We start from the raw sequence: 25,873 nt of genomic DNA, 5'->3' as shown, positions 1-25,873 counted from the left end.
CTCCTAAAGACCTTCAGAAAGAGAAACAAGTCAAACAAAGGGTAACAGTTTACAGCCATGCTCCTTTCTTCTTTACCTTAAGCTCACTAAAGGACTCTCCAAAACTTTTCAGATTAAATGTTAACACCATTTCTTCAAACTAAACTATGTTATTAGACAAGACAGTGGTTACCCTTGAGCTGTGGGTAGTGGGGGAAGAGGGACAGTGACTAGAAAAGGCACAGGGAACTTTTGGGATTCTTTCTGCTAATGTTCTGTTTCTGGATCTAGATGCTAGGTTGCTTGGATATGGCTTCATGAAAATTCATCAGGTGTATATTTCTTTGTACACTTCTCTGTATGTGTATTATCCTTCAATAAAAAGTTTAATTAAAAAATATTGCTCTTTGGGCTTCCCTGGTGGTGCAGTGGTTGAGAGTCTGCCTGCCAATGGAGGGGACACGGGTTTGAGCCCTGGTCTGGGAAGATCCCACATGCTGTGGAGCAGCTAAGCCTGTGCACCACAACTACTAAGCCTGTGTTCTAGAGCCCGTGAGCCACAACTACTGAGCCCGCATGCCACAACTACTGAAGCCCGCGTGCCTAGACCCTGTGCTCCACAACAAGAGAAGCCACCGCAATGAGAAGCCTGCGCACCGCAACAAAGAGTAGTCCTGGCTCGCCGCAACCAGAGAAAAGCCCGCGCAGCAACGAAGACCTAACGCAGCCAAAAATAAATAAATAAAATAAAATAAATAAATTTATATATAAAAAAATATTGCTCTTCAAGGTCAATCAATGTTTATAAAATGCTAAGTTTTGACAGATGCAAAATAACAAGCAGAAGAAAAGCACTCAAAAGGGTTTTAAGATAGTAATTCTCAAAGTATCAACTTGAGCTAAATGAAATAAATACTGCCTTTTATTTACACACCATCCATCATTTCACAGCTCTGCATGTTTGATGTATGCCAGTAAGACGGTTGAAGGCACATATTATCACTCCTTTATGGACCTAGTAAGTAACATTTATCTCACATTTTCCAGGAATGACACATTTTGGAGTAAAAAGATGAAGCCATTTATGTACCAAAATGTTTACATTTTTAACCGCTTTAAATGGAAATATGGTAGTTTTTAAATGCTTATCTATTTCAGTAAAATGAAAATAAGTATTACTTACCTACTATTCTGCACATAGTTATTCACTGCACTATATTCTGCAATGTCCTTAGAAGGCTGCTGTGGACTCAAAGGCTTAGGTGGCCCTTGCACTACCAGCCCCTCTAGGCCTTGCTTCTTGGATCCCCACTCGTCCCTGCTCGGTGATGTTAAGGGCTTCAGGGTTAATTGTCCCTACGTTAAACGACCCCCCACCCCGACTGCTAAGCCTTCAGCCTGTAACTTCTCCGCAGTAAACGATCTACTTCTACCACCCCATTCCCACTCCTAATTGTTACGCCTTCAAATTTTGTAAATTCCTCTGGTTATAACTTAGGAAAGAACTGAAGGCTTTCTGAAACCAGGTAACACAGTTTATTAAGTCAATAACCTTATTTTGTTGTAAAAGTATATATTTCTGTGTGGACTATTGCCTTTCTACTCCGGAGGGGTTTTTTTTGCTCCTTTCATTGTTTACTGAGTTTTTACTGAGCACTGGGTGGGTTCGGTGGTGAACAAAACAGACAGTCTCTTCCCTAATGGGCTTGTAGCCTAGTCCCATTTCCAGCTGCACAGCTTTCCTAGTTACAGAATCTGCATAAGAGAGAAACTGAGGCAGAGATAAAGAGAAGTCATGCTCATTCCTAAAATTCAGCTTAGTGCTCCTTCCCTCTTAAAACATTTCTCTTAAGATCATTTCCAGGTTGGAGAGCTATTTCAAAAGAAGTAGAATAACTTCACAACTTAGGGCTGAGTACGGAAGGTATATCTTCTCTGTGTGCCTTCCTAGTAAAGATATGGGGAGGGAGGATGAGACACAGCCGAACTGTTACAGTAGGACAGGTCCAAGTGAACCCTAGTAATGGTAGAGTTTACAGCTTGGGGAAATCTAATTCTCCCTACTTGGGAAAAACCTTAGAGCAGGGGTCCCCAACCCCTGGGCCACGGACAGCTACCAGTCCGCAGCCTGTTAGGAACCGGGCTGCACAGCAGGAGGTGAGTGGCGGGCAAGCGAGTGAAGCTTCATCTGCCGCTCCCCATCGCTCACATTACTGCCTGAACCATCCCCCATCCCCCCACCCTGTCTGTGGAAACACTGTCTTCCATGAAACTGGTGCCAAAAAGGTTGGGAACCGCTGCCTTAGAGGACAAAGAAGGACGAGAACTCAGAACGAGCCAGGGGAAAGTCAAGAGGAAGCTGGGTGCTCGGAGCAGGAGGGTTAAAGGAGACAGGAGATGAACCTGCCGTGCTGTGCAGCACATTAAGAACGTTAGGAGAGGCCTGCACAGGAGTGGAGAGCACTCTGTGTGGGCTGGAAGGGCCCCTTGTGTTCTTTGGGGACCTGTGCGTGGCGGCAGGCAACTGCTGCAGCTCAGCTTCCTATTCAAGAGGCAGTTCCAATTTTCTGTTTATCCCCCAAAATTCCATATCTATAAATTGTAGACATAAAGCATTAAGGAAGGGAAAGAAAAATAGACTGAACTATCCCCACCCCCATTTTCACTTAGAAGTATTTAACCACTTGGCTCCCTTTCTGTTTAATGTGTTATTTCTTTAATTCGTGTTGTTTTATTTTTGTATCATGTTACTTTTTTTTTCACGGTACGTGCGCCTCTCACTCCTGTGGCCTCTCCCATTGTGGAGTACAGGCTCCGGACGCACAGGCTCAGCGGCCATGGCTCACGGGCCCAGCCGCTCTGCGGCATGTGGGATCCTCCCGGACCGGGGCACGAACCTGTGTCCCCTGCATCGGCAGGCAGACTCTCAACCACTGCACCACCAGGGAAGCCCAAAATAAACTGGGTTTTTTTTTTTGTTTGTTTGTTTGTTTTGTTTTTTTGCGATACGTGGGCCTCTCACTGTTGTGGCCTCTCCCGTTGCGGAGCACAGGCTCCAGAAGTGCAGGCCCAGCCGCCATGGCTCACGGGCCCAGCCGCTCCGAGGCGTGTGGGATTTTCCCGGACCGGGGCACGAATGTATCATGTTACTTTTTTGTAGACCTTTTATATTTTGGTTATTATAAACTACTACATTATTTTCGTTATTAAACTACTTTTTTGTATTCTGAAGAACAAAAAGAAAATTGTGTTCTTTTACTCTGTGTCGCTGTCTCACAAGACAGAAACTGAAAAGGGACAACACGCAGGCGAGGCATCACAAAGGACAGGAGAAGAGTGTGAGCTTCCCCTTCTCACCAACACACAAACCCCCATCCTTATAGGTTGAACGGCAGAAGATTTAACTAGATTTTTTAAAACTCTTTTTAAGAGCAGTACTCAGTTGCTTTTGTGTTGAACCATGTACTGTGTGAGGAGGGACAGGACCTTTCAATTATGCAGGGGCAAAAAAGGCTAAGTATTAGTTAAGCTAAAATCTCTACCAAGTTAAAACTTCCTTCTCAGTTGAAGTGGCATATGGTTATCAGAATCATGTAAGGAACTTTCACAAAATACACATCTCCCACCATGCTGGGATGGGAGAAGAATCTGTAATGTTTATTTTGAAATTCTTCCTCAGGTAATTCTCATAAGCTTCTACCTACTGTGAAAATTACTGAGCTAAAAAAAAATAGACCAAATTCCCAAAGCCAAGCTAGTCCATAAAACAAATCTAAATATTTAACTTAAAGAATAACAGAATGACTAAATGAATATAAATGTAGATAAAAGTATTGTTCCCCAGTATGCAAGCAATGAACCCAGAGAAAAGACAGACAGCGAAGCTCACTCTTTTTCTGTTTCATCTGATCTGGGCCTCAGTACTCTTTGGGCACTACTTCTTTCACAGCATGAATGCCAGGTCAGTACTTCCCCTAAAAGCATCACATTCAGCAGCATTTCCCGAAAAGCACTTAGGGAGGTGGAGGGGGAATGAACATTAAAAATAATAAATACACTCTTTAAAAATTCTTACTTCAGGAAAAATCAGTAAATTCACTTCATAAATGTGAAGGTGAATGCTGAAGATTAACAATTAATTGAAAGAGTATTCTGTATATCCACACATAAACAAAACAAATCTATTTCATTTTTTACTGCAGGTAACTGAAAAGATCAGGTGAGTTGTTAAAACTGCAGTGTTACTTAGGAAACTAGGCAGATCACTATGTCCCTGGGGCAGGAATGTACTTTTAGGGAAAAACAAAAACAAAAAAAAAACTTACTTTGAGAAATACATGCATGTTTAATAGAACCAATGTTGGCAAAAAAATAACTGAAGTGACTGCTTTAGATTTAGAACAAAGATGTTTAGAGTCACTCCTAAGGAAAGAAAACAATCTTTATCTGCCGATGGCAAGCGAATTTAAGGAATGGTTCACCTTCAAAAATCACTCATTTTAAAAACTCATTGAAAAGTTCAGTTTTTGGTATGAAATAAAAATAAAATTTATTGGGAAAAGGTATCTATTTGCTGTACTTTTCCTTAAGCACACACAAATTAAGTAACATCAGGAAAAAATTATTGATATTTCTAAGGACCATAGGTCATATACATCATATATTCCAATTATTCTCCTTAATTACTAATCTATTCACCTCAATTTTTTTTTTTTTGTGGTACGCGGGCCTCTCACTGTTGTGGCCCCTCCCGTTGCTGAGCACAGGCTCCGGACGCGCAGGCTCAGCGGCCATGGCTCACGGGCCTAGCCGCTCTGCGGCATGTGGGATCTTCCCAGACCGGGGCACGAACCCGTGTCCCCTGCATCGGCAGGCGGACTCCCAACCACTGCGCCACCAGGGAAGCCCCACCTCAATTATTTTTAACAAAAATTTATGGAAGCCTACACTATGCTGGATGTGGAGAGGTTATATACAAGATGACTGAGCCAAGGGCCCGTCCACCAGGAGCTCACAACATAGTGAGGGAGGCCGATGCATAAAGAACTAACAGATACAAGACACTGAGCTGTAATCAAGGAACAAGGGAAGTGTGAAGGTAAATTGTGGTAAAAGAGGATTAAATCTAAGGATGTAGAAATCCCTTCCTCGCATATGATTTTTACCTTCAGGCTTAACTGACATTTATTAAACACCCAGTAGGGGAAATGTATTTTCACAGACTTGCACGTATGAGAGGATCCAGGCCTTCTGACACTAGAAGCAGCCAGAGAGAGAAAACGACCTCACAATTAGAGGACACAAAGGAGCTTTATCTAATAGGAAGAGATCCTAGCAATCCCACTAGTGTTTTCACGCAAACCTAACTAACCCTCAGCAGTCTACGACAAACTGCTCACTAGCACCTGAAAATTCTCCGTAATCTACTTCCCTTGGCTGGGCCAAGGTTAGCATATTATGAAGCTGTTTCATGTCACCCACAGGAACAGAATAGTTTCACATCAGTTGGAAGGATGGGTATATTACAATAGCAAAACAGAGAAAGAGAAAATGCTTTCATCATTCCACTCTGGCAGTAAGATGCCAGCTGGCTGAGAGCTGCTATAAACAAGACTGTCCAACAGCGGACAAAAGATTCCAGAACTGTGTACTATATAATGGGAATTCCAGTAGGATTGGGCAGCCTTATGGACAACATTAGAGCAGAAACATTTTCTAACACATGACCAAAACCAAGGCACTAAAGAGGTGAGCAAGAGCTGCTGTGCATCACAGCATCCCAACAGATAGAGGACTAATAAAAGGTTCTTTCCCCCAAGCCCTGAGGTAAAACCTGAGGCTGTTTACTATGGCTCCAAAGGTCAAAATAAACAGTATGAGTTGAGTCTTCTTTTTGCTCTTTGAAACTCCTTGTCAAGTGGCACAGCCAGCTGGGCACACAACTCTGATATGCAGATCATAACGTTTGTGAACAGATAAAATGAATTACAATGAGTGCAGCCTATCACATTTCAACTCTCTATCGGGCAGGAAGGTCTCTCTTTTTCACCCAGCACTGTCCAAATGACTCCTCTTATAGTCCACCTGAGGTCATTTTAAGCACCTCAGGAAGCTGTACTACTTCTCATTAGCAAACAACTCTGGAAGCCAACTCAAGGTTTGTAAAACTGCAATTATCCTAAGAACAGTGTAGGGTGGTAACTATATAACAAAAATAATAATTTTAGCTACCAGTATGCTAAATATTCAAATATATTATTTCATTTTGAGCCCCACTAGCCCCCAAAATATTAATATTTTCATTTTCAAGGTGAGGAAATTGAGGTATGGGGAGGTTAAGTCTTTCACCCAGGTAAAGCCAAGATTCTTACCTGAGTCTGCCTCACACTAATATGAGATTAAGAAGGAATAAATGGAAATGGTGATACATTACCAAGTCACCACCCAAAATAGAGGAAACGTCAGGAAAGTTGGAGAAAACTCAAAACTGCCGCAAGATACTCAAAAACTACAACTGGTGACTTGTGTATCACACAAAGAGATGTAGCAATTGATAAGTTCCAGTTATGGTTTTCTAAGACAATAATGGTTAAAAAAGAAAAAAAAAGCTATCCTTCACAATCAATAAATCTCTCATTTTGGGAAAAGCTGCCTACAGCACTAGTTCCTTATTACCATTCCATGACTGTGTCCTTGACAGCAATACCACCGCCGCCTCTACCAGAACACCAATCACACCATCTGCTGTTGGAGCAGCAGCAATCCTTAATACCGGAACCAAGTCTTACTACTTTAATAGCAACAGCCCAATACCAGCAACCAAAACAACCAAACCAAAACAGCTGGTTTACGAATTTCATCTGGGTACCCTGCCCACTACCCACACACCCACCCACCAACTCTGCCCATTTGTTAATCACTATGTGCTGGGCACTGCACTAGACCCTAGCACTCTCTTCCTCACCTGCAGCAGTTCTCCAAAGCTACATGAAGCCCAGGGTTCTACCTCCCATATAGAACTGTGCTCAGAACAGCAAAGCACAGAGCTCATACCAATTATGAAATGGGATTTCCTGCTAAGCAAATTACAAAGCACCAGTCATAAAACCACATGCATTTAGGGTGATAGTTCCCAACGCTGGCTGTATATTAGAGATACCTGGGAGCTTTAAAATACTGCTAATGCCTGGGCCTCATCCCAGGCCGATTAAATCAGAATCTTGGGACCTGGTGGCCCAGCATGGATATATTTTTTAAAGCTTCTCAGGTGATTCAAGAGTACAGCCAGGGATGAAAACCACCAAACTTACTTATTTCTAGAGTGGCACTTCTGAAAACCGCTTAGCCCCACAAATCGATTAGGTGGTACAAAGACTCGCTCTCATTGCACTTGCCATGTGGGCTGTATTAAAATGACACATCAATCAAACGTTCTCTTAAAATCAAGGTCCTGTTATTTCTTTGTTTATAGCAATGAAATTCTAAACAAGAGAGTACCTTGAGGTCACTCATCGCCCCCCAGCGGTCCCCAGGCCTCACTCAGAGAACCAGAGCTGTGTTAAGGCTCCAGCAGTGAGGAAGGAGGTTGTTGAGGAGCACTCCCTCTCACACAGCTGAGGGTTTGGGGGAGTGGAACTGGCCATGTCCAGGCAGCAGGCAGCCTCAGCTCAGTAACCCGAAAGGAGGAAATCTTCACCGTTCAGGCATGATTATCAAACTCTTTGTGCTCTTACAGGAGAGTAATTATAGGCACGTGAAAAAAGGGAAGCACTCCCCAAGGAACTCTTCCTCACATGCTTCCCAAGAGGCAGTAGGGCCATTAAAAATTCCATGATGAAGAGGAAAAACAGCCTGGGAACAGCCAGGAGGCAATACAGCAAATTAATACACCAGCCCTCCTCGGGGAAAGCTGTGATAAAACAGGAAACACTTCTCTCTTCGCAAAATAAAATTATACCCCTAATGATAACATAGTCACCACACACACACACACACACACACACACACGCGCACACACACACACACAAATCGTTCTAATAATGGGTATGAAATTCCCAATGCTGCCCAGATGCTTTGAAAGAAATCTTTTCCTACTACAAATAAAATAGAATAAGAAAAAGATAAAATTTCCATTCGAAACAGTTTTTCATACGGTCATTCACCTGCCTCTTCCCTACCACCAGCACTCTTTAACATTCCTTCCTAGGTGCCAGGCTTTGTTAAACAGTCCACTCTTTACAAAGCCCACCATCCACTTGTGAATCTGATCTCATCAGTCAGCCACACTGGAGCTAGACTGCTCCTTCTCTACTGACTACTTAGCGGGCAGGGACCCTGCTATTAGGGAAAACAGGGAGCCCCGAGGGCTAAGTGAGACCATCATCCACATTTCCTAAAACCTGCATAGGTCACTTGTGCTGACCATTTCCCACAGATCAGGGGTTGCCAAACCATTGATTGTGCACCCTCACCAGGAAAAAATCTGAACAAACCCTCCTTATATATGTAATACACACACATAAAACAAAAATATGTGCTGCTAGACTAATATATGTACAACTGAAAGCAAAAAAAAAATTTTAAGGATGATAATAAGTAACTGTATTTATTTAAAATACATTTAAAAATTTTTTAAATTTCTTCCCTCTACCCCAAAGAACCTTCATGTTTGCAACCTACTTTGTATCCACTGGCCCAGGAATGATGTCAGGCAGGACAAGGATGAGCTATAATTGCCCACATTCTCTCATCTTGCTTTCAGTAATGGTCTGAAGCAATAAGCAATGTTTCCCTAGAGCTGAGTGCACCAGAAACACAGCCTAGGCTTCCTTATGTTTCCAAGTCCAGCCACCAGCACTGCTGGTAAAAGAACGAAGATAATGATGTGGGTAATGAGATACACAAAGAAACAAGAAGCTCACACCCACTCCAACCAGGATAAGGCCTTAAAGGCAACAGGAAACCTGATAAAAGCATGGATACCAATCTCAGCACAGCACAGTTCTAGGCAGCAAAGGTAAAGGGAGAAAGGCAAATAATACACTTTCAGCATCTGACATGACATGGTGTTACTTATACAGTCCTTCCAAAGACCACACACAGCCATGATTTTATTTGGTATTAAGACAAACAGCTGTGATGGTGGGAATGTAAATTGATACAGCCACGATGGAGAACAATATGGAGGTTCCTTAAAGAACTAAAAACAGAACTACCGTATGACCCAGCAATCCCACTACTGGGCATATACGCTGAGAAAACCGTAATTCAAAAAGATGGGGCTTCCCTGGTGGCGCAGTGGTTAAAAATCCACCTGCTAATGCAGAGGACACAGGTTTGAGCCTTGGTCCTGGAAGATCCCATGTGCCGTGGAGCAACTAAGCCCGCAAGCCACAACTACTGAGCCCAACCAGAGAAAGCCTGCATGCAGCAATGAAGGGCCAACGCAGCCAAAAATAAAAATAAAATTTAAAAATTTATTAAAAAAACAAACAAAACAAAAACAAAAAGGGGCTTGTAACACAATGTTCACTGCAGCACTATCTACAATAGCCAGGACATGGAAGCAACCTAAGTGTCCATCGACAGATGAATGGATAAAGAAGATGTGGCACATATATACAGTGGAATATTACTCAGCCATAAAAAGAAACGAAATTGAGTTATTTGTAGTGAGGTGGATGGACCTAGAGTCTGCAGACTCTAAGTCAGAAAGAGAAAAACAAATACCGTATGCTAACACATATATATGGAATCTAAAAAAAAGAAAAAAAAAGGTTCTGAAGAACCTAGGGGCAGGACAGGAATAAAGATGAAGATGTAGAGAATGGACATGAGGACACAGGGAGGGGGAAGGGTAAGCTGGGATGAAGTGAGAGAGTGGCATGGACTTATATACACTACCAAATGTAAAATAGCTAGCTAGTGGGAAGCAGCCGCATAGCACAGGGAGATCAGCTCAGTGCTCTGTGACCACCTGGAGGGGTGGGATAGGGAGGGTGGGAGGGAGACGCAAGAGGGAGGAGATATGGGGATATATGTATACGTATAGCTGACTCACTGTGTTATACAGCAGAAACTAACACAACATTGTAAAGCAATTATACTCCAATAAAGATGTTAAAAAAAAAAGACAAATAGCTGGAGGACTGCTTTCGTATGGATTGAAATCTCATCTTCCAAGACAGCCTGAGCACCACCACCTCTAAGAAAAGCTCCCTGAGCCTGAGTGAGGAGCTGCTCCTCTGTGCTGCTATCACTCTGGTGCACACCTTTAGGCACTTGTCACTACAAATTGTAGTTCTCCATTTCCACACCTGACCTTCCCATGAGGATAGAAGCTCATGAGGATAGATAGGGGCAGTACCTAAACAAAGTGCCTGGCACACAGTAGGGAGTCAGCAAATGATGAATGAATGATGACTAAACAGCATGCAACTAAAGAAAAGGCCTTACAGCAATTTATTAAGATCCCCTAATCCTCCAAGTTCTTAGTTAACACCATGTGTGATAGTCTCTCTTTTCAAATGACTTTCCCTATTGAAATACTACTTTTCCAGTAGAAGGCTAGGCAGTAGGTTATAGTGCAGAGTTTATTATTACAGCCCACAGCAGAAGTTCTAACTGTATCCATGAAAGAATAATTTCTTTGTGCAGTCTTTACCCCAAATCTATGAACATATCCACTTAAGAATATGTTAGGAAGAAAAACAGAAAAAAAAAATCATCAGAACCTTGGAAAAAAATTCTTTGTGCCACTAGAAGTAATAAAAGTTCTATGGTTCAGCCTATTAGTTGCTCCTTGTGCACAAAAACCTGCTAGGGCATGCCATCACTGAAACCATATTTACTCTGCATGTCACCCAACTTAAGAGAATTTATATTCAGAGGCACTGGTTTCATTCTGCTATGCAGGTGCAGGATTCTTTCTGACAAATATATACTGAATGCCCAGTAAGTGCCAGACACTGTGTTAGGTACTGGGGACATATCAGGGAACAAGACAAGGTCCCAGAACCTAGAAGCTTATATTCTAATGAGAAACCGGGGGGGAAGTAGGAAGAAAAAAAAAAAACAATAAACAAAGTCATTTCAGACTGTGACTAAAGCTCTAAAGGAAAGAGATAATGAATGGTGAGTGGCACAGGTGGCCCCTTTAGACAGGGTGGTCTGAGAGGTCCTCCCTGAGGAGGTGGCCTGAGCTGAGGTGAGAAGGAGCCAATCATGGGAAGAGCTCTAAGAAGGCAGTCCAGGCAAAGGGAACACGTGTGAAGGTTCAGCGGCAGGAAAGGGTTGCAATTTTTGAAGAACAAAATGGAGCTCCCTGGCGCAGCTGGATCTCTTCCCCATGAGGAGGACAAAGTCTATGAAAGGAGGCTGGACATGAAGGCAGGAGTCAGATCATGCAGGGTTTTGCAGGTCATGGCAAGGACTATTAATAATGTTCTTTGAGGAAGGGGCTTCTAGGAGAAGGAATACGGAATAGGAGCCAGAACTTAGGTCAAAGTTGAGATTTAAATCACATCCTAGCCATGTGACCAAAGGAGAGAACTTCAACACTCTGCCTCAGTTTCTGCACCTATAAAACAACTACTGACCTCAAAACGTTGTTGAAAAGATCAAATTGGATAGTATACACTAACATACTCTAATTTGCAAAGTGTTATACAAAGGAAATAGTATCATCTAGAAAAGAAGTCACTCGAAGACAATTACCTGGCAGAGCAGTGTGCTGGTGAACATCTTCGGTGAGAAGCATCAGCAAGAACATCCAGGGAGTAAAGGGGAGAAAGAGGATTAAACTGCAGGAATAAATGAGATTATTTCAGTATGGCTTATATGAAACAGACCTGATCCTAAAGGGCTACCTGCTACTTGCTGACTTTTGCCCTTTCACTGTTCAACTCTCTTGCCATACACAGACACCATTCAATAAAGTTGTGCATATTCAACAGTGTACCCAAGAATGTAGCATAACTGATCTAGTACGCCTCAAAAAACAGACTATTCCTTGGTAAGCAACAATTTTTCAAAAACTTCTGATACACAATAATTACTTAAATGGCAAAAGATAGTACTTTCTAACTAACATAAAGGGAACTCATGCCTACTGATTATCAGCCCTTGTTCCCAAGAATACTAGCATGAAATTACCTTTTCATTTCCTTATCCTGGCAGATGTTTCCAGTGAATAACTGGTTAGCACATACCAGCAGCAGTGTAGTGGAAACAGAACTAGATTAAGAATTAGAATACCCAACGTTTAGTTCCAGCCTACAACTGAGTTGCCATATATTAAAAAACCACAAAATCTCTTTGACCTTTACTATCCTCATCTGTAAAATAGACGTATCACTATCTGTCTTACCTATTTTATGGGATTATTGTGAGGGCTACATAAAATATTACTTTCGGTTTAACAAGTTATTTCAGTTTCTCATCTGTAAAACACCTATTCACCTCAAAAGGGGGCTGTAAGGATCAACTAGGACACTGTAATAAAAGTACCTCACTTTATGTTGGCTACCTTTCTTTGGATTTTTTCCACAATAAGTACTCCTTCCCCAAAATTTGAGAAGTAAATATATATCAACACTAGAAGAACACTGAAATGGTAATTTCAAAGGGACTTAAAAAGTATACAAACTAAGCAACTGTTCTGTCATAGAGGTTCCAGTCTCAATGTTGCATGACTTTGGGCAAATAGCTTAAACCTCATTTGTAAATAACACATCTCATTTGTAAATAACAGATCTGGACTAGGTGATCATCACAGGTCTCTTTGCCTTTAGATCCTCTGATGCAAACACAATTAATACCCTAGCTTAGTGTTCCCCAAACTGCAATCTCTCACATCCCACCTTAATGACTTTCTCTTTATCTGCCCACCACCTGCTCTACTTCTTATTTAATATTTTTCTTCATATCAATTATCTTTACTCACCCTTGTCCTTACTATATTTCTATGAAATAACAAGTTTGATAGAATGATCACGTTTCTAAAGTAAATTATTGGAACTTAAAGTAAAAATTCTGTATCCACAAGCCATCTAAAATCATATAATAAATACACACCAGTTAGGTGTACCACTGTTCTAGTTCATTTTGAAACAGTAACTTCAAGATGAAAGTTCCAAGTCTAAAATGTTTATCAACTTAACAAGCTAATAAGCAGTCAAACAAAACAAAACAAAAAAACGATGGAGCGATAGAAAGCCTGAGAATTTTTACCTATCAGTCTTCATCTATTTTACAACTAATCATCAAGGTAAAGCAACCTCTCTCCCAGCAAAACTCAAAAGCCTCAAACGTTAAAGGAACATATTGAGAGTCACCGTCAGTAATTTTAAAATTATGACCCCTATAAAGGATTAGACATGCCAAGGGCCCCCTCAGGGGTAGCTAGGGTAAAAGAGTAAGAGGCTCTAGGCCTCGATCCCACTTTACCCAAAGTAGCTCTACCTTCCTCTGCTTCATATGTTTAGGATTCAACACTGTACTTCTCAGCACAGGATGCTGATGCATTCTGATTTCTTACTGCAAAGTTCGAAACCAGAATGACAACTGCATTCCTATGAAATATGTGTTGTAAGTAATAAACTGAAGGTCACAAGTTGAAACTAAAAAGGGGAATTAGTGACAGTTCTTATCAGTGAATACTAGATATTCTTGGAAAACAGTCCTCCAAGAAAATCAGAATAACATAAGGAACAAGAACCTTACCTCATGTGCACAAGCAGAAATGTGAGGAAAATCAGAAGCCAACGCTTTATTCTTTCTAAAGAAAAGGAAATCAAATGATAAAATAAAGATGACAAAGAAAAGCAATCTCACCTGATTTCGTTCTCTTTTCCCAGCTGATGGTAACCAGAAACTAAAGAGAGGGAGAGAATAAGAGCAAAGAAAACAATAAAAGAAGTGGTAGGAACATTATTAGAGAGAAGATAAAAAGATGTTGGGTTAATGAAGACAAAGAAATGAGGAAAAAAATGGAGTTGGAAGAGAAAAGGAGAGAGATGTTAAATGTGTATGAACTTTTTTGCAGAAAACAACTCTTCAAAGTAAAAAGCCTTTTAATGGAATGTAGAAGACTAGACACTTTTAAAAAAACTCAAGATGGTGGTGTGACACCCATGCACTCTCAGCTGTGCAATAAGAACAGGATCCCCAATTCAACAAAGGCATAAACCACATCTTGCCTATTTTATAGATTAAAACTTCAACCAGGCTGGATGGGTATAGGAGTATAACTGGATACTGACCATGACATGTAGTGGAGACACCAAAGAGCCAATCATGTTAGGGGACAAGGCTGTCACAAGAAAGGGTGGAATGATTTTCCTATAGCTACACATAGGCTTTCCAGTGGCACTTATCACAGTAGTTAGAACAAAAAGATATCTCTCTGTCTACAGGTCTAAAAATGGGAAGACCATATAGGAGAATACAGAGGCAATCAGCCATTTTGAACAAAAAAATTTTTAAGAGACAGAAAAATGAATTTAAAATATAATATCCTTATTGGAGGCTACTTTTATAATGCAGCACCTATAGACATAAATAGCAAAGAAATAAAAACTAGTCTAGAAAGGAAAAAAAATCACTCTCGTGAGTTTAGGGTGTTAGCCATTTTAACTGTTATAAAGTACCCATCTTTAAAACCTTCTTTTTCAGCTCTACAATCGAATTTTTAGGTTCTTTCATAAAACGTTCCCCTGCTGCCTCCTTCAAGGAAAAGGCTAAGATAGCCAGTAAATACATAAGTACTTACTCTTTCTGCCGAGGGTCACTAATGAGGTGGCCTATCCTCTCAGTACCCAAATTACTCATGCTGGACTCCTGAAAAGGCAAAGAAGATAACAGTGTCATCTAACCACAGAAACAAATATGTAAGTAAGTATGATCTGTCATCAAGCTCATGTTTTCCCATAATTATACCAGCAACCCCAAAGCACAAGTCAGATTGTCAATCTTAAAATCCAACAGCGCCTTTTTGTGGGACTCTACTGTTAAAGTACTGTATGTTATTATAAACTTATTTTTCTCTAGTGATCAAAAAAAAGTCATTATAAACATTTTTTTTTTACTATATACAGTATTTTAATATAGTGAGTAATACCTCTTAGAGTTATTAAAGTGTATCAAAATAGAAACACTTGGGGCTTCCCTGGTGGCGCAGTGGTTGAGAGTCTGCCTGCCAATGCAGGGGACACGGGTTCGAGCCCTGGTCTGGGAAGATCCCACATGCCGTGGAGCAGCTAGCCCTGTGAGCCACAATTACCAAGCCTGCGCGTCTGGAGCCTGTGCTCCACAACAAGAGAGGCCCGCGCACTGCGATGAAGAGTGGCCCCCGCTTGCCGCAACTAGAGAAAGCCCTCGCACAGAAACGAAGACCCAACACAGCCATAAATAAATAAATAAATAAAATTTAAAAAAAAAAGAAACACTTTAAAAAAAATCCAACAGCAGCCAATTTTTTTTTTTTTTTTTTTTCGCGGTACTCGGGCCTCTCACTGTTGTGGCCTCTCCCGTTGCGGAGCACAGGCTCCGGACGCGCAGGCTCAGCGGCCATGGCTCACGGGCCTAGCCGCTCCGTGGCATGTGGGATCTTCCCGGACTGGGGCACGAACTCGTGTCCCCTGCATCGGCAGGTGGACTCTCAACCACTGCGCCACCAGGGAAGCCCAGCAGCCAATTTTTAACAGGCCAGCACACCAATATCCCTAGAGTCATATGGTTTTAGCCTCAAGAGCCTTCATAATGGTATATTTACTGAGTCCTCACTGGTAACACCTAAGTATCTACTAACTAAATGTATACATGTCAAAGGACTTTTGTAACTTACAAAAATCGTCACCCTGTATTTTGCCTGTTAAACATGTCCTAAAGTAAAAATAGAAGTCTGTATAAATTGCTTCTTAAATTTCTGGTTCTCAAGATTGTAATATGAAATCATATCCAGAACACCACAAGCAATTCAGAAACTAATCATATCCAAAAAACTGGAAAATGGCAGAAGGCACTCACCCTACATTTAATGTGAGTACACTTACAGTGAACATCTATCACAGAACCTTGGGATGCGTACCAACAGTACAGGAGCAAGAGTTACACGCATATGAGCAAGTGTTAAGATGAGAGAGCGTAAGTCATAGACATGAATGTCAAAAATGTCAAGCCTGGTACTCAAACACATTTGTTTCTGAGCAAACATTATTATCTGCATTTGTCTATGTGTGTGGATTAGCCTAAATATTAGGGTACACATTTTAGCAGAACTGGCTATAGAAAAATTAATTTGAGGTCAGATTTCAGGTGGGATTGGAGCTAAATGAAAAGGCTTCACATACTGTATTCTTCATATTCTTCACTCCTTACACCTATGCCTCCTGGTCACAGACAAAGCCATGGTAATGGGGCCAAAGGAAAAGATGGGTGAAAAATGAGCTATTTGTTACAGCAGAAAAATTATTAACTTAAAGTGCCATAATGTTTAAATTTACAGTTTATTACTGTGTAAATTACAAGCAGTACTTTCCGTAATTAGCAGCTCGCTGGCAGGGAGCTGTGAATGAAACTCATTATTTATGATTACAATTTAGAAAAAGAGAAGAGAGATGGGGGAGGGAGAAGAAGGGGGGCAGAACAGTGACCTCTGGTAGAAATGACAAATATCCCTTTAAGGTGATGAAGATGAATTAAACAAGTAAATATTATCCTATTCATCTGAAATCATTAAAGACACATCCAATAGGCCCTACTCTCCTTCCATGCAAGCTAAAGGGAGCCTCCAGGATGAAATGATTTACCTCCATAGAAGCGGAAGGCTCTTATTTTATAGGAGCTGAAACAAAGTAAGGTAGGTGGTAGGGAGATCATCATCTGTCAAGCCTAACCAATAAAGAGAAAAAGTCAAACCAGCGCTCTGCTCCCCACTCCGAATCTCCTGCCTCCCTCATGTATTCCTACCCTGCTAGCTGTCCTCATAAGAATAAGCTCTCAGAATAGCAAATGCAGCATTTTATCGCCTATAAAATGAGTAATCCAAAAGAAGAGGTATCATTCTTCCAATAAGCAAATGTCTTTCTAATTAGAGAGTTGAAGTTGAATTGAAAGATAAAAAGAATATGAATTCATCTGAAAATAAACAGCCTCATTTCTTCTGCAGAAAACAGTTCCCGGATTAATCTATGAAACAGTAGATTCCTGAGGGCAGGCAGACTGTGGGTCTGACCACTGTATACCTGGCTGGGCATAGAGCCTGACACACATAGGCACTCTAGATGCTTACTGAGTGAACACACACATTAATGCTCTAGAATGCCTCTCCTGTCCTTATTCTTTGTCCACCACAATCCTCTCTGACTGGGTATGAACCCCAGCCTTAACCTATTTTCAATCTCAAAGCCAGAGTAAAAAATAAATAAAATAATTAATTAAATTTAAATTGAAAAAGATAAAAAAGAAGTAGACCTGGGTTCAATTTCCTATATTTTGCCACTTCTATCTGGGTAACATCAGACATTCTTTAACATCTTTGAACCCATTTTCCTCATCCTCTAAAGAGAATATCACATTTTTTACAAGATTTTTGGGAGGATTAAGTGAACTGAGTGCCTAGCACAGTCCCTGGCAAAGGCAGAACTGAGTAAATGGTAGATATCCCTCCCTCATGGCCAAGGAGGGGCTTTTGAAATTTGATAACAGGTTTTTTTCCCCAGTTTTCTTTTTAAATGAATTCTAGAATAAAAGACCAAAGTTAGAACAAAAGAAGCATTCATGAATTCAAGGAGTCATAAAGAAGCCAAAAGTATTTCAACTTATATAATAATAATATAAGATTAATCAAAACAGTAGAAGAGCCAGAGATCAGGCCTGTAGATTTACAGACAGCAGACACTGTCATGACAGTGTTCGCTTTGTCAGAACTTCTGTATGAATCAAGCTTCATCTTTTATGTGTGCATCCATTCATGCCCTATATAATGTTCACTCTTGTGAGCTTGCAAAATACACCTGGCTTAATTAACCCCAGGGAGTTCTGCAGCACCTTTGATTATCAACAATGTACACAAATCTTATAGGGAATATTATCTTCCCAGTGAGCCTAGAAAACAATGACAGCTATCACCTTCCCAACAAGCCTTCTTCGCCCCTTTCTGAGGCATCGAGCTGCAGCTCCAGGCAGACGATTAAAGCGAGCATGGTACCCTAAATAAAAAAAAAGAAAGACCTCAGTAACTGAATGCAGAAGATTCATTAGCAATGATATGCTTCTAGTACACCAAAAGCCTTCCTCCCCAAGATCTTACTAAAATGACCCTTAAACTAGTATCACTAGACTATTTGCCAATGATTTACTATTCCCATGTCTTTGTCACCAGTAGTATGATCTTAGGCATGTCATTTACCTCTGACCTAGGCATCCTCATCTATAAAAAAAGAATAATCACTGGCTCAGTCCTCTTTTACAGGACTGTTTTGAAGACTCAATGAAATAGCACATGGAATGTACTTTATAAACTGAAAACACTACACAAATATAAGGTATTATCAACAATTTCTAATTGCAAATTAAATGTTAGCTATTATCTTAAAAAATTCTAAAAATAGCATGTACAGTATAATCCCATTTTTCTAATTGCTGTATATGTTCTACACATAGAAGAGACAACTGGAAGAATCCACACCAAGATGTTATCAATGACTCTGGGTGTGGGATTATAGAAGTTTCTTCTTCCTATTCTTGCTTATTTGCATATACTTTAAGTGGTCCATAAAGAACTTTTAGAAATGGTCACTGAAATGTTTATGAAAGTTTTAAGGTAGCAAACAACGTGCCTCAGCCAAGCATCACTACCAAGAACCAACTGCTTTTCAGAAGGACTTTCAATCACCCAAATTTATCACAACGAAATGCTACAGAATAGGAATTTACAGTTCTATTGTAATTCTGATCACCAATAGATGCTCAACATATACTTGGTAACTGACTAACTGGTTGATTATTGATTACTGGGAATCCTCACATCATAAATTTATAGAGCTAAAGGAAACCTCTGAAACAGTTTTGTTCCATGTCACGATATCCTAAGTGATGACCCTGATGTCCCTAGGAAATGAAGTGACTCTGCCACAGTCACAGAGCTAGGGAGACAGTACCAGACAGTATTACCACAGAGTATTACCACATTTCCTTCCCCGTCCTAGGCTCTTTCCATTTCACTTTGCTACATCATAATTGATGGAAAGCAAAGGGAAAGGATACGTATTTGCATTACAGTCCACAATAATAGAATTATTAAAATATTTTTTAAAATATTTTTAAATCATCCATTTTTAAAATGTCATTATACCTTGTACGTGAGTGTTGTTACTGAAATCTGTTCTCTTCCAAGATCCACTACTTCAGGCTTCCACTGAGCACTCAGTAGCCCATCAGTTTCACAGCAGGATAAGCAGCAGTGACAGGCTGCTAGTTTCCTTAAATCTGGCACAAATGGCAATAGCAAGCTGAAGGAACGCCCTGCTAATATATATCCCAAGAGTCTCCATGGATTGATTTAGGTAAGAATGGAGAGAACCTCAAGCTTTGAGACTCACCCTTGAATCTTCTAGAAAAATCCCTGGACTAGTTCTAAAATTCAGATAGGTAATGCATGCTTACAGGCATGAGTATGCTTGCCATGGGGAGACTCTCCCCAGAAAGAATCATGTAAGTGTGAAGTATATTTTGGTCTCCTCAGAACTCACCTCTTTGAGCTGGCCGAGAAGGTAAAAGGAATGTGGAATCTGAAAGTTTATCCAGTCCAGAATCCATTCTCTCTACTTCAGAGCAATGGTCAGGAGCCCACTTGGGCAGAAGATTAGGGACAGTGAATCCTGGGACACATTCTCCTTCATAGAACCAATCACTCTGCTCGTCATCCCCTAAAGTAAAGAGATCCTATCATAAGCTGGAATTTTAACATGCTCTATGAAAAACCAAATAGGAAGATGACTTCTCAGTGCTATAGGTTTGATTATACTTTTTAAATAAAGCCAAAATACAAAAAATTTGTTTTGATACTTCTTCTTGATCCATATTTTGATGAAAACTGGGACATCAAACTAGTTCCACATAAATGTCATACTGTGGTACACTGGACTGCTTTTGATAGTAAAAACTAATAAAGCTACCATTTACTAAGTCCTTACCACCTACCAGAATCTATGCTAAAAATCTGTAAATTTGTTATCTCTTCCAAACCTTACACTAACTCCAACTTATCAATTAGGCAACTAAAGCCCAGAGAAGTCAAGGTCAAGTTAGTAAATGATGAAGCCATGGTTTTAACCCCAAACCTGACTAACTCCAAAGCCTTCAACACAAAAATAAACTGCCTCCCATGTACCATTCTAAGTGGTAAAAATGAACCTGGAGGTTCAAAGCCCACAAATGTTTCTCAATTCAAAACTAGCTATTCCTGAAGAATTTCTTGCGATATTTGTATTTCTCATAATAGGTGAATGAAGAATGTGTATCCATACCTTGTTTCTTCCTTGATGTCTCATTAATGGGACACAAAATCATCTTGACAGTAGCAATCCAAGCTACCAGGAAAAAACTAACCACAAAGACAATATAAGCCCCCAAGGCTTGTCAAGAAGTTATACTATTTGCCCAAGGCCATACTTTTGATTATTGACAAAGTCAAGACTAGACCCATATAGCCCAGACTCTTGGTTCAAACTTCTTTCTACTGGCTACAATGATAGCATCTCAATTTCCCAAAGAGCTTATTCCTGCCCACAAAGAGTAAGATGGGTAACTTTATGTCTGCTACCCCACACCCCTTTCAAAACAGCAAGGATGAAGGAAATTATTACTAGAACATCTAAAGAGTTCATATTGCATTCATTTTCTAATGGGTACTGGATCTCAAGGAAGCTGCTCAGGCCATGCTAATCTCATGAAGTATCAGTTTCATGGACCACTAACACCCAGGAGAATGATAAGTCTTAAATCACTGCAGAGATCTCTAAAAGGGGAAAGAAGCCACTAAAGAAGTTGCTCCAAGTGTTCCCTTATAAAAACACACATCAACAGGCTGTTTTTCTAAAACAGTGGTTCTCAACCTTTAGTGTGCGTCAAAAGGACTGGGAAGGGTTGCTGGAACACAGACTATTGGGCCCTACCCACAAAGTTTCTGATTCTGGCCTACACAGGACCAAAAATGTTCATTTCTAACAAGTTCCCTAGTGATGCTAAACTGGTCTGGAGACCATACTTTGAGAACCACTACTCTAAAAGCATCTCACCAAACCAGGTACAAGGATGAATTAAAGACAGACATCAGAATTAACCATGATTAGTTTCACTGCAAGTCAATATATTAATTCCTTCCTATTCATAAGCATTCCTCAGGCCATTTATTAAAATAGTATTATTTAACTAGATCATATTTTCTGATGACAAATGTCAGACTATACAGGAATTTTCTTTTTTTTGGTTCTCAAGCATTCACTCAAGATTTTTGAGAATACAGAAAGGGACTCACTGAACTGGAAGGAACCTCGTGAGATCTCATCTAGACCAGTAGTCTTCAACCTGGGTTCACTAGGATGCCTAATGCAGGAGCTCCTCAAAAGAGTGCTGCCAGAGAATAAGGAAAAGGCTGAGTGGATCAGGCTCCAGACCTCCTGCTCCTCTAGGATCTTGCTTTAACCAAAATAAGTTTAGTTGTTTTATAATTTGAGGTTCTATGTACACTTCTGTTTGAGGGAGAAAAAGGAGAATTTTCCCCTTATCTGGGTTCCCCAATAATTATTTATTAAGAGCTTACTATATGCCAGGCAATGTGTTACTTATTGTGGTAGAAAATTAAAAAAAACTCCTGCCTTTGAAAAGCTTCAATGGAAAAGACATGCATCTATAAACAACAGTGTAATATGGTAAGTGGTAAGAAAGCAGTAAGTACAGGGAAAGAAGAGTCGAGGGTTCTAGGAGATGACGCCTACACTAAGTGTATCAGTCAGAATCCCTTTAGGAAACATGTACATTTGAATGGGGTATTTGAGACTTTAGTGATTATTTACAAAGGTATAGACAGTACTAAGAGAAGCCAAAGGGATGTTGAAGCATTCGGAGCCAGCAGAGCAGGGAGTCTCTACCATTCCTAGATCTGAAGAAGCAAGGGGATAGAATGGTTACCAGAGCACAGAGAGAGAACTGTGGTTATAGGAGAAGGGCCCAAAGAGGAGAGGTAGCCTTCAGCAGGAGAACACAACCCCTACCAACCAGCAGTCCAACAGAAAGGGAGTCAGGGACAGCTCTAATCCAACACTGCATTACTGTTTCCAACTCTTCATTACCTCACTATAATAGAATGATACATCCACACCCTTTTCCTTCGCCCTGGGATTCCACAGAGCCTTCCCCTTGAGGCAGAGCACACTTCCTCATTCCACGGACACAGACATGGAGCTCAGTCATCTGATTTGCTTTAGGTAGTAAAGCACTAGCAGATGTGATTCAAGCAAAAGCTTTCAATATTCATGCATGGTCTGGCTTGGTCACTTGGCATTTATGTCCTCTGCCATAAGAAGTCCATGCCACACAGAGCCATTGCTCCTTTAGCCTAGGTCCCAGAATAAGAAAACAATGAGTAGATACAAACCTAACTTGAAGCCTGGAGACAGGCTGAGCCCAGGCAAGATCAGCTGACCCACAGCCAACCCCCAGCCCCATAGCAAGAAATAAATGTAGTAAACCACTGAAATCTGGGGGTTGTTAAGCAGTATTAGCATAATAAAAACTTGACTAATACACCCAATCTCTTTCACCTTCCTCCCTCCATACTTCTGCTGTTGTCTCCTATTGGCCAAACCCAACAAGAAACTGAGAGCAAGAAAACTCACAGATGTAGTCCATAAATATGCCCCAGAGGAGCAAAATGAGAACTGTCTTGGAGGATGACCAGCCATTCAAGGAAAGGTGAAGATGAGATTTCAGGCACAGAGACCAACATAAACAAAGACATAGAAGCAGGAAGTAACATAGCTTTGTGCTGAGAACTCTAAGTATCTAAATATCACCAAAATGTGTGAAGTTGAGGCAGAGACAAAGAGGAAAGCTGGGGCTATAAAACATTCTACAACCTTCCATAATATACCAAGGATTCCTTATCAGTGGAAGGCTTTCCAAAGGCCCAAAACTTAATTGGTTGTAATAGGTCCACACTTTCTTACACCCCTGTATACACATCATAAACTTTAAGAGATGCATTAGGATACTGTAGTAAAAGCAAAGAAAAAGTAATTCTGAAAGTATGCTCCAGTTCATCCATGGAAAGACAACCAGACTTTCCTGGTACGAGATAAGAGAATCAAGACCCTAGCTAGAGCCCACCGGGGAGTATATACACACAGCTTCTAATGACATCTAGCTCCCTCGGAATCAGAAAGGAACAGAAATGTACTCACAACAGCCTCCATTATAGTAGGAAGCTCAAGAACTCCATCTATGCCCACAACTCTGAGGCATGGGTGAGACACCTCCCCACCGTCTCTCTCCAAAATTAGGACTTGGAACCTAAGTCTCACTGTCCCAGGATCCCTTCAGTTACTAAGGAGCCTATCTGGATCAACCTAGACATGTAGCCATGTCTCTGTCCTTCAATCACTTAACCCTTGGAGAAAAATCACTGGATTTCAGAAGATCTACAAACCCCTTATTTAGATTAAGAAAACTACAGTCCAAAGAAGCTCTAAGAAATTCTTATTAGTACACACTTACTGTGGCACTAAGCAAGTGTACAGGACAGGATCAAATTACTGTTTAAATAGTAAAAATAAAAAACTGATAATTAACATACACCAGCCTTATTCACAGTGCTCTCTACTAAACTTCAGAAAGAATTTCTATAATATATTCACCTAGAACACTATGGGCACTTATAAATAAGGTTAAAAAAATAAATCCTCCATATGTGAAAATAAGAATGTCTTAACATCCAGTAATACATAAGGTTATTTTTTGGTTTTAATAAAAAGCAACTTCCCAAAGTTCCATCTTTGACACTATAACCCCCTGGATCAATGATTCTCAAAGTCTGAACTACCTGCACAAAAATCACCACAGGTGCTTGTGGAAAATGCAGATTCCAGGGGCCAACTCTAGACCAGTTTGATTTCCAGGAGCTCAGGAACTTGAAGTTTTAACAGTTCCCCCATGTGGCTTTTATGCCCTGAAGTTTGAAAACCACTTTCATAGACAACCATCATATTCTCTGTGAGGCACTCCTAGAACCACTAGAATCTTCCCAGAAACACTGAACCAATGTCCCAAAGCTGGAATCAAGATTACCTTGCCGTCCTTCATCGTTGGTAAAGAGCCCTGTGTCACTGCTGCTACACACACTGCTGGTTTCACTGAAAAAAGAGTAAAACACAAGAGAATGCATCAGCTCCAGTCAAAAACAAAGCACTGTCCATTATGTCTTCTGGTTTTCAAATTGAAAGATTCCAAGTTTCCCTAATTTCACTCTAGCTCATTAGCCAATCAGAAATGTAAATTTCATAGTTAAGTCACAGAGGTAAGTTTATTTTCCCCCAAAATGAAAGAAATGTAAGAAGAGGAGAACTGTAAAACTTTTACTTATATTTTAAGGTACTTATTTTTTTTTTTTTTTTTTGCGGTACGCGAGCCTCTCACTGTTGTGGCCTCTCCCGTTGCGGAGCACAGGCTCCAGGTGTGCAGGCTCCGCGGCATGTGGGATCTTCCCGGACTGGGGCACGAACCCGTGTCCCCTGCATCGGCAGGCGGACTCTCAACCACTGCGCCACCAGGGAAGCCCCTAAAGTACTTTTAAAAGATCTCAAGTCACTTTGTTAGTTTAGCATTAGAAAGTTATTTATTAAGGCTCACAGAAGTAATCTCAACCTGCTTTGGTATATCAAACAACACAAATTTACCAACCAATTTTATCTTAAAATATTGTCTACTATTGGTTTCAAATGAAGCCATGCAACTTTAAGACATCCAGCATCTTTCAAGTTTTCCCATTTATAAAGCAGCAAACAAAAATCCATGAACAGGAAAAAAAAAAAGAAAATCAGTATGACAAAAGTTGTATTTTCTAAAATTAATGTCTCTCTTGATAGCAAATGGATACAGCAAAATTCATCTTCAAAAAAGGAGGTTTAAAATTAAAAAACAAACTCCATTTGAACTCACTGAAATAAAACTTTTAGGGACTTCCCTGGTGATCCAGTAGTTAAGCCTCTTGTGCTCCCAATGCAGGGGGCCCGGGTTCGATCCCTGGTCAGGGAACTAGATTCCACATGCTGCAACTAAAGATCGCACACTCGGCAACAAAGATCCCACGTGCCACAACTAAGATGCGGCACAGCCAAATAAATAAATAAATATTTTTTAAAAATTGTAGAGTAAACCATCATATACCCCCCACGTAAATTCTGCAATTAGCACAGTGCTCTATTTCCTTTATCACACGTCTCTCCATCTATCCATCCATCAACCCAACTTGTTTATATGCATGGAAAAAAATAAACGGAAATAAAACTTTTGCCCCATAGAATTCTGTCTAAGTCAGCTTCATTTTGAGCTACTTCCAACAACTGATTCTGCCTCTTCTGATGCTGCATTTCTCCCACCTAATCATCAAATTTGATTTATCTGGTTCAAGAAAAATTTCTCTGTTCTTTACAATATTAGCGATTTCCTTGATTGGGATGTTTCCTTCTAAGCTAGTCAATTTTGTTCACGTGCTCTAGAAGACGGAAGAAGCATTCTCACCATGCTGCATAAAGAACAGGCTTGGCAAAATCCCAGTCTACATTTCTGGATCAAATATCTGAAAATATTTTGTATTTTGCAACATTTCCAAATATCT

At 40.5% G+C, this 25,873-nt stretch overlaps 1 protein-coding gene and 1 long non-coding RNA gene across 21 annotated transcripts in view; both read right to left on the bottom strand.

Moving 5' to 3' along the window:
- The window catches only part of GPATCH2L (G-patch domain containing 2 like), a 66,981-nt gene that overhangs the window by 25,821 nt on the left and 15,287 nt on the right, over nt 1-25,873 (bottom strand). For 4 of the 20 annotated variants that reach the window (XM_033409756.2, XM_033409799.2, XM_049706832.1 and 1 more), the window contains exons 3-8: nt 24,325-24,389; nt 19,731-19,907; nt 18,109-18,188; nt 14,750-14,817; nt 13,813-13,852; nt 11,695-11,780 (exon numbers count right to left, since the gene is read on the bottom strand). In XM_033409756.2, coding sequence (XP_033265647.1) covers nt 11,695-11,780; nt 13,813-13,852; nt 14,750-14,817; nt 18,109-18,188; nt 19,731-19,907; nt 24,325-24,389 — 516 coding nt within the window. Of the gene's footprint in view, nt 1-11,694; nt 11,781-12,132; nt 12,214-13,701; nt 13,757-13,812; nt 13,853-14,749; nt 14,818-18,108; nt 18,189-19,730; nt 19,908-19,938; nt 21,613-24,324; nt 24,390-25,873 lie in introns of those variants that run through there. The other 16 variants (XM_033409653.2, XM_012538471.3, XM_033410042.2 and 13 more) reach the window with 10 other exon arrangements.
- Nucleotides 2,764-9,809, bottom strand: LOC125963669 (uncharacterized). The gene is made up of 2 exons (XR_007475957.1): nt 4,832-9,809; nt 2,764-2,876 (listed from the first exon to the last, which is right to left on the bottom strand). It is a non-coding gene; the product is annotated as an uncharacterized LOC125963669 (long non-coding RNA).

This window comes from Orcinus orca, chromosome 2 (assembly GCF_937001465.1).
Source record: "Orcinus orca chromosome 2, mOrcOrc1.1, whole genome shotgun sequence".
Classification (NCBI taxonomy): Eukaryota; Metazoa; Chordata; class Mammalia; order Artiodactyla; family Delphinidae; genus Orcinus; species Orcinus orca.
The sequence above is the reverse complement of the archived record's forward strand: the minus strand, read 5'-3'. Positions and strand labels throughout refer to the sequence as shown.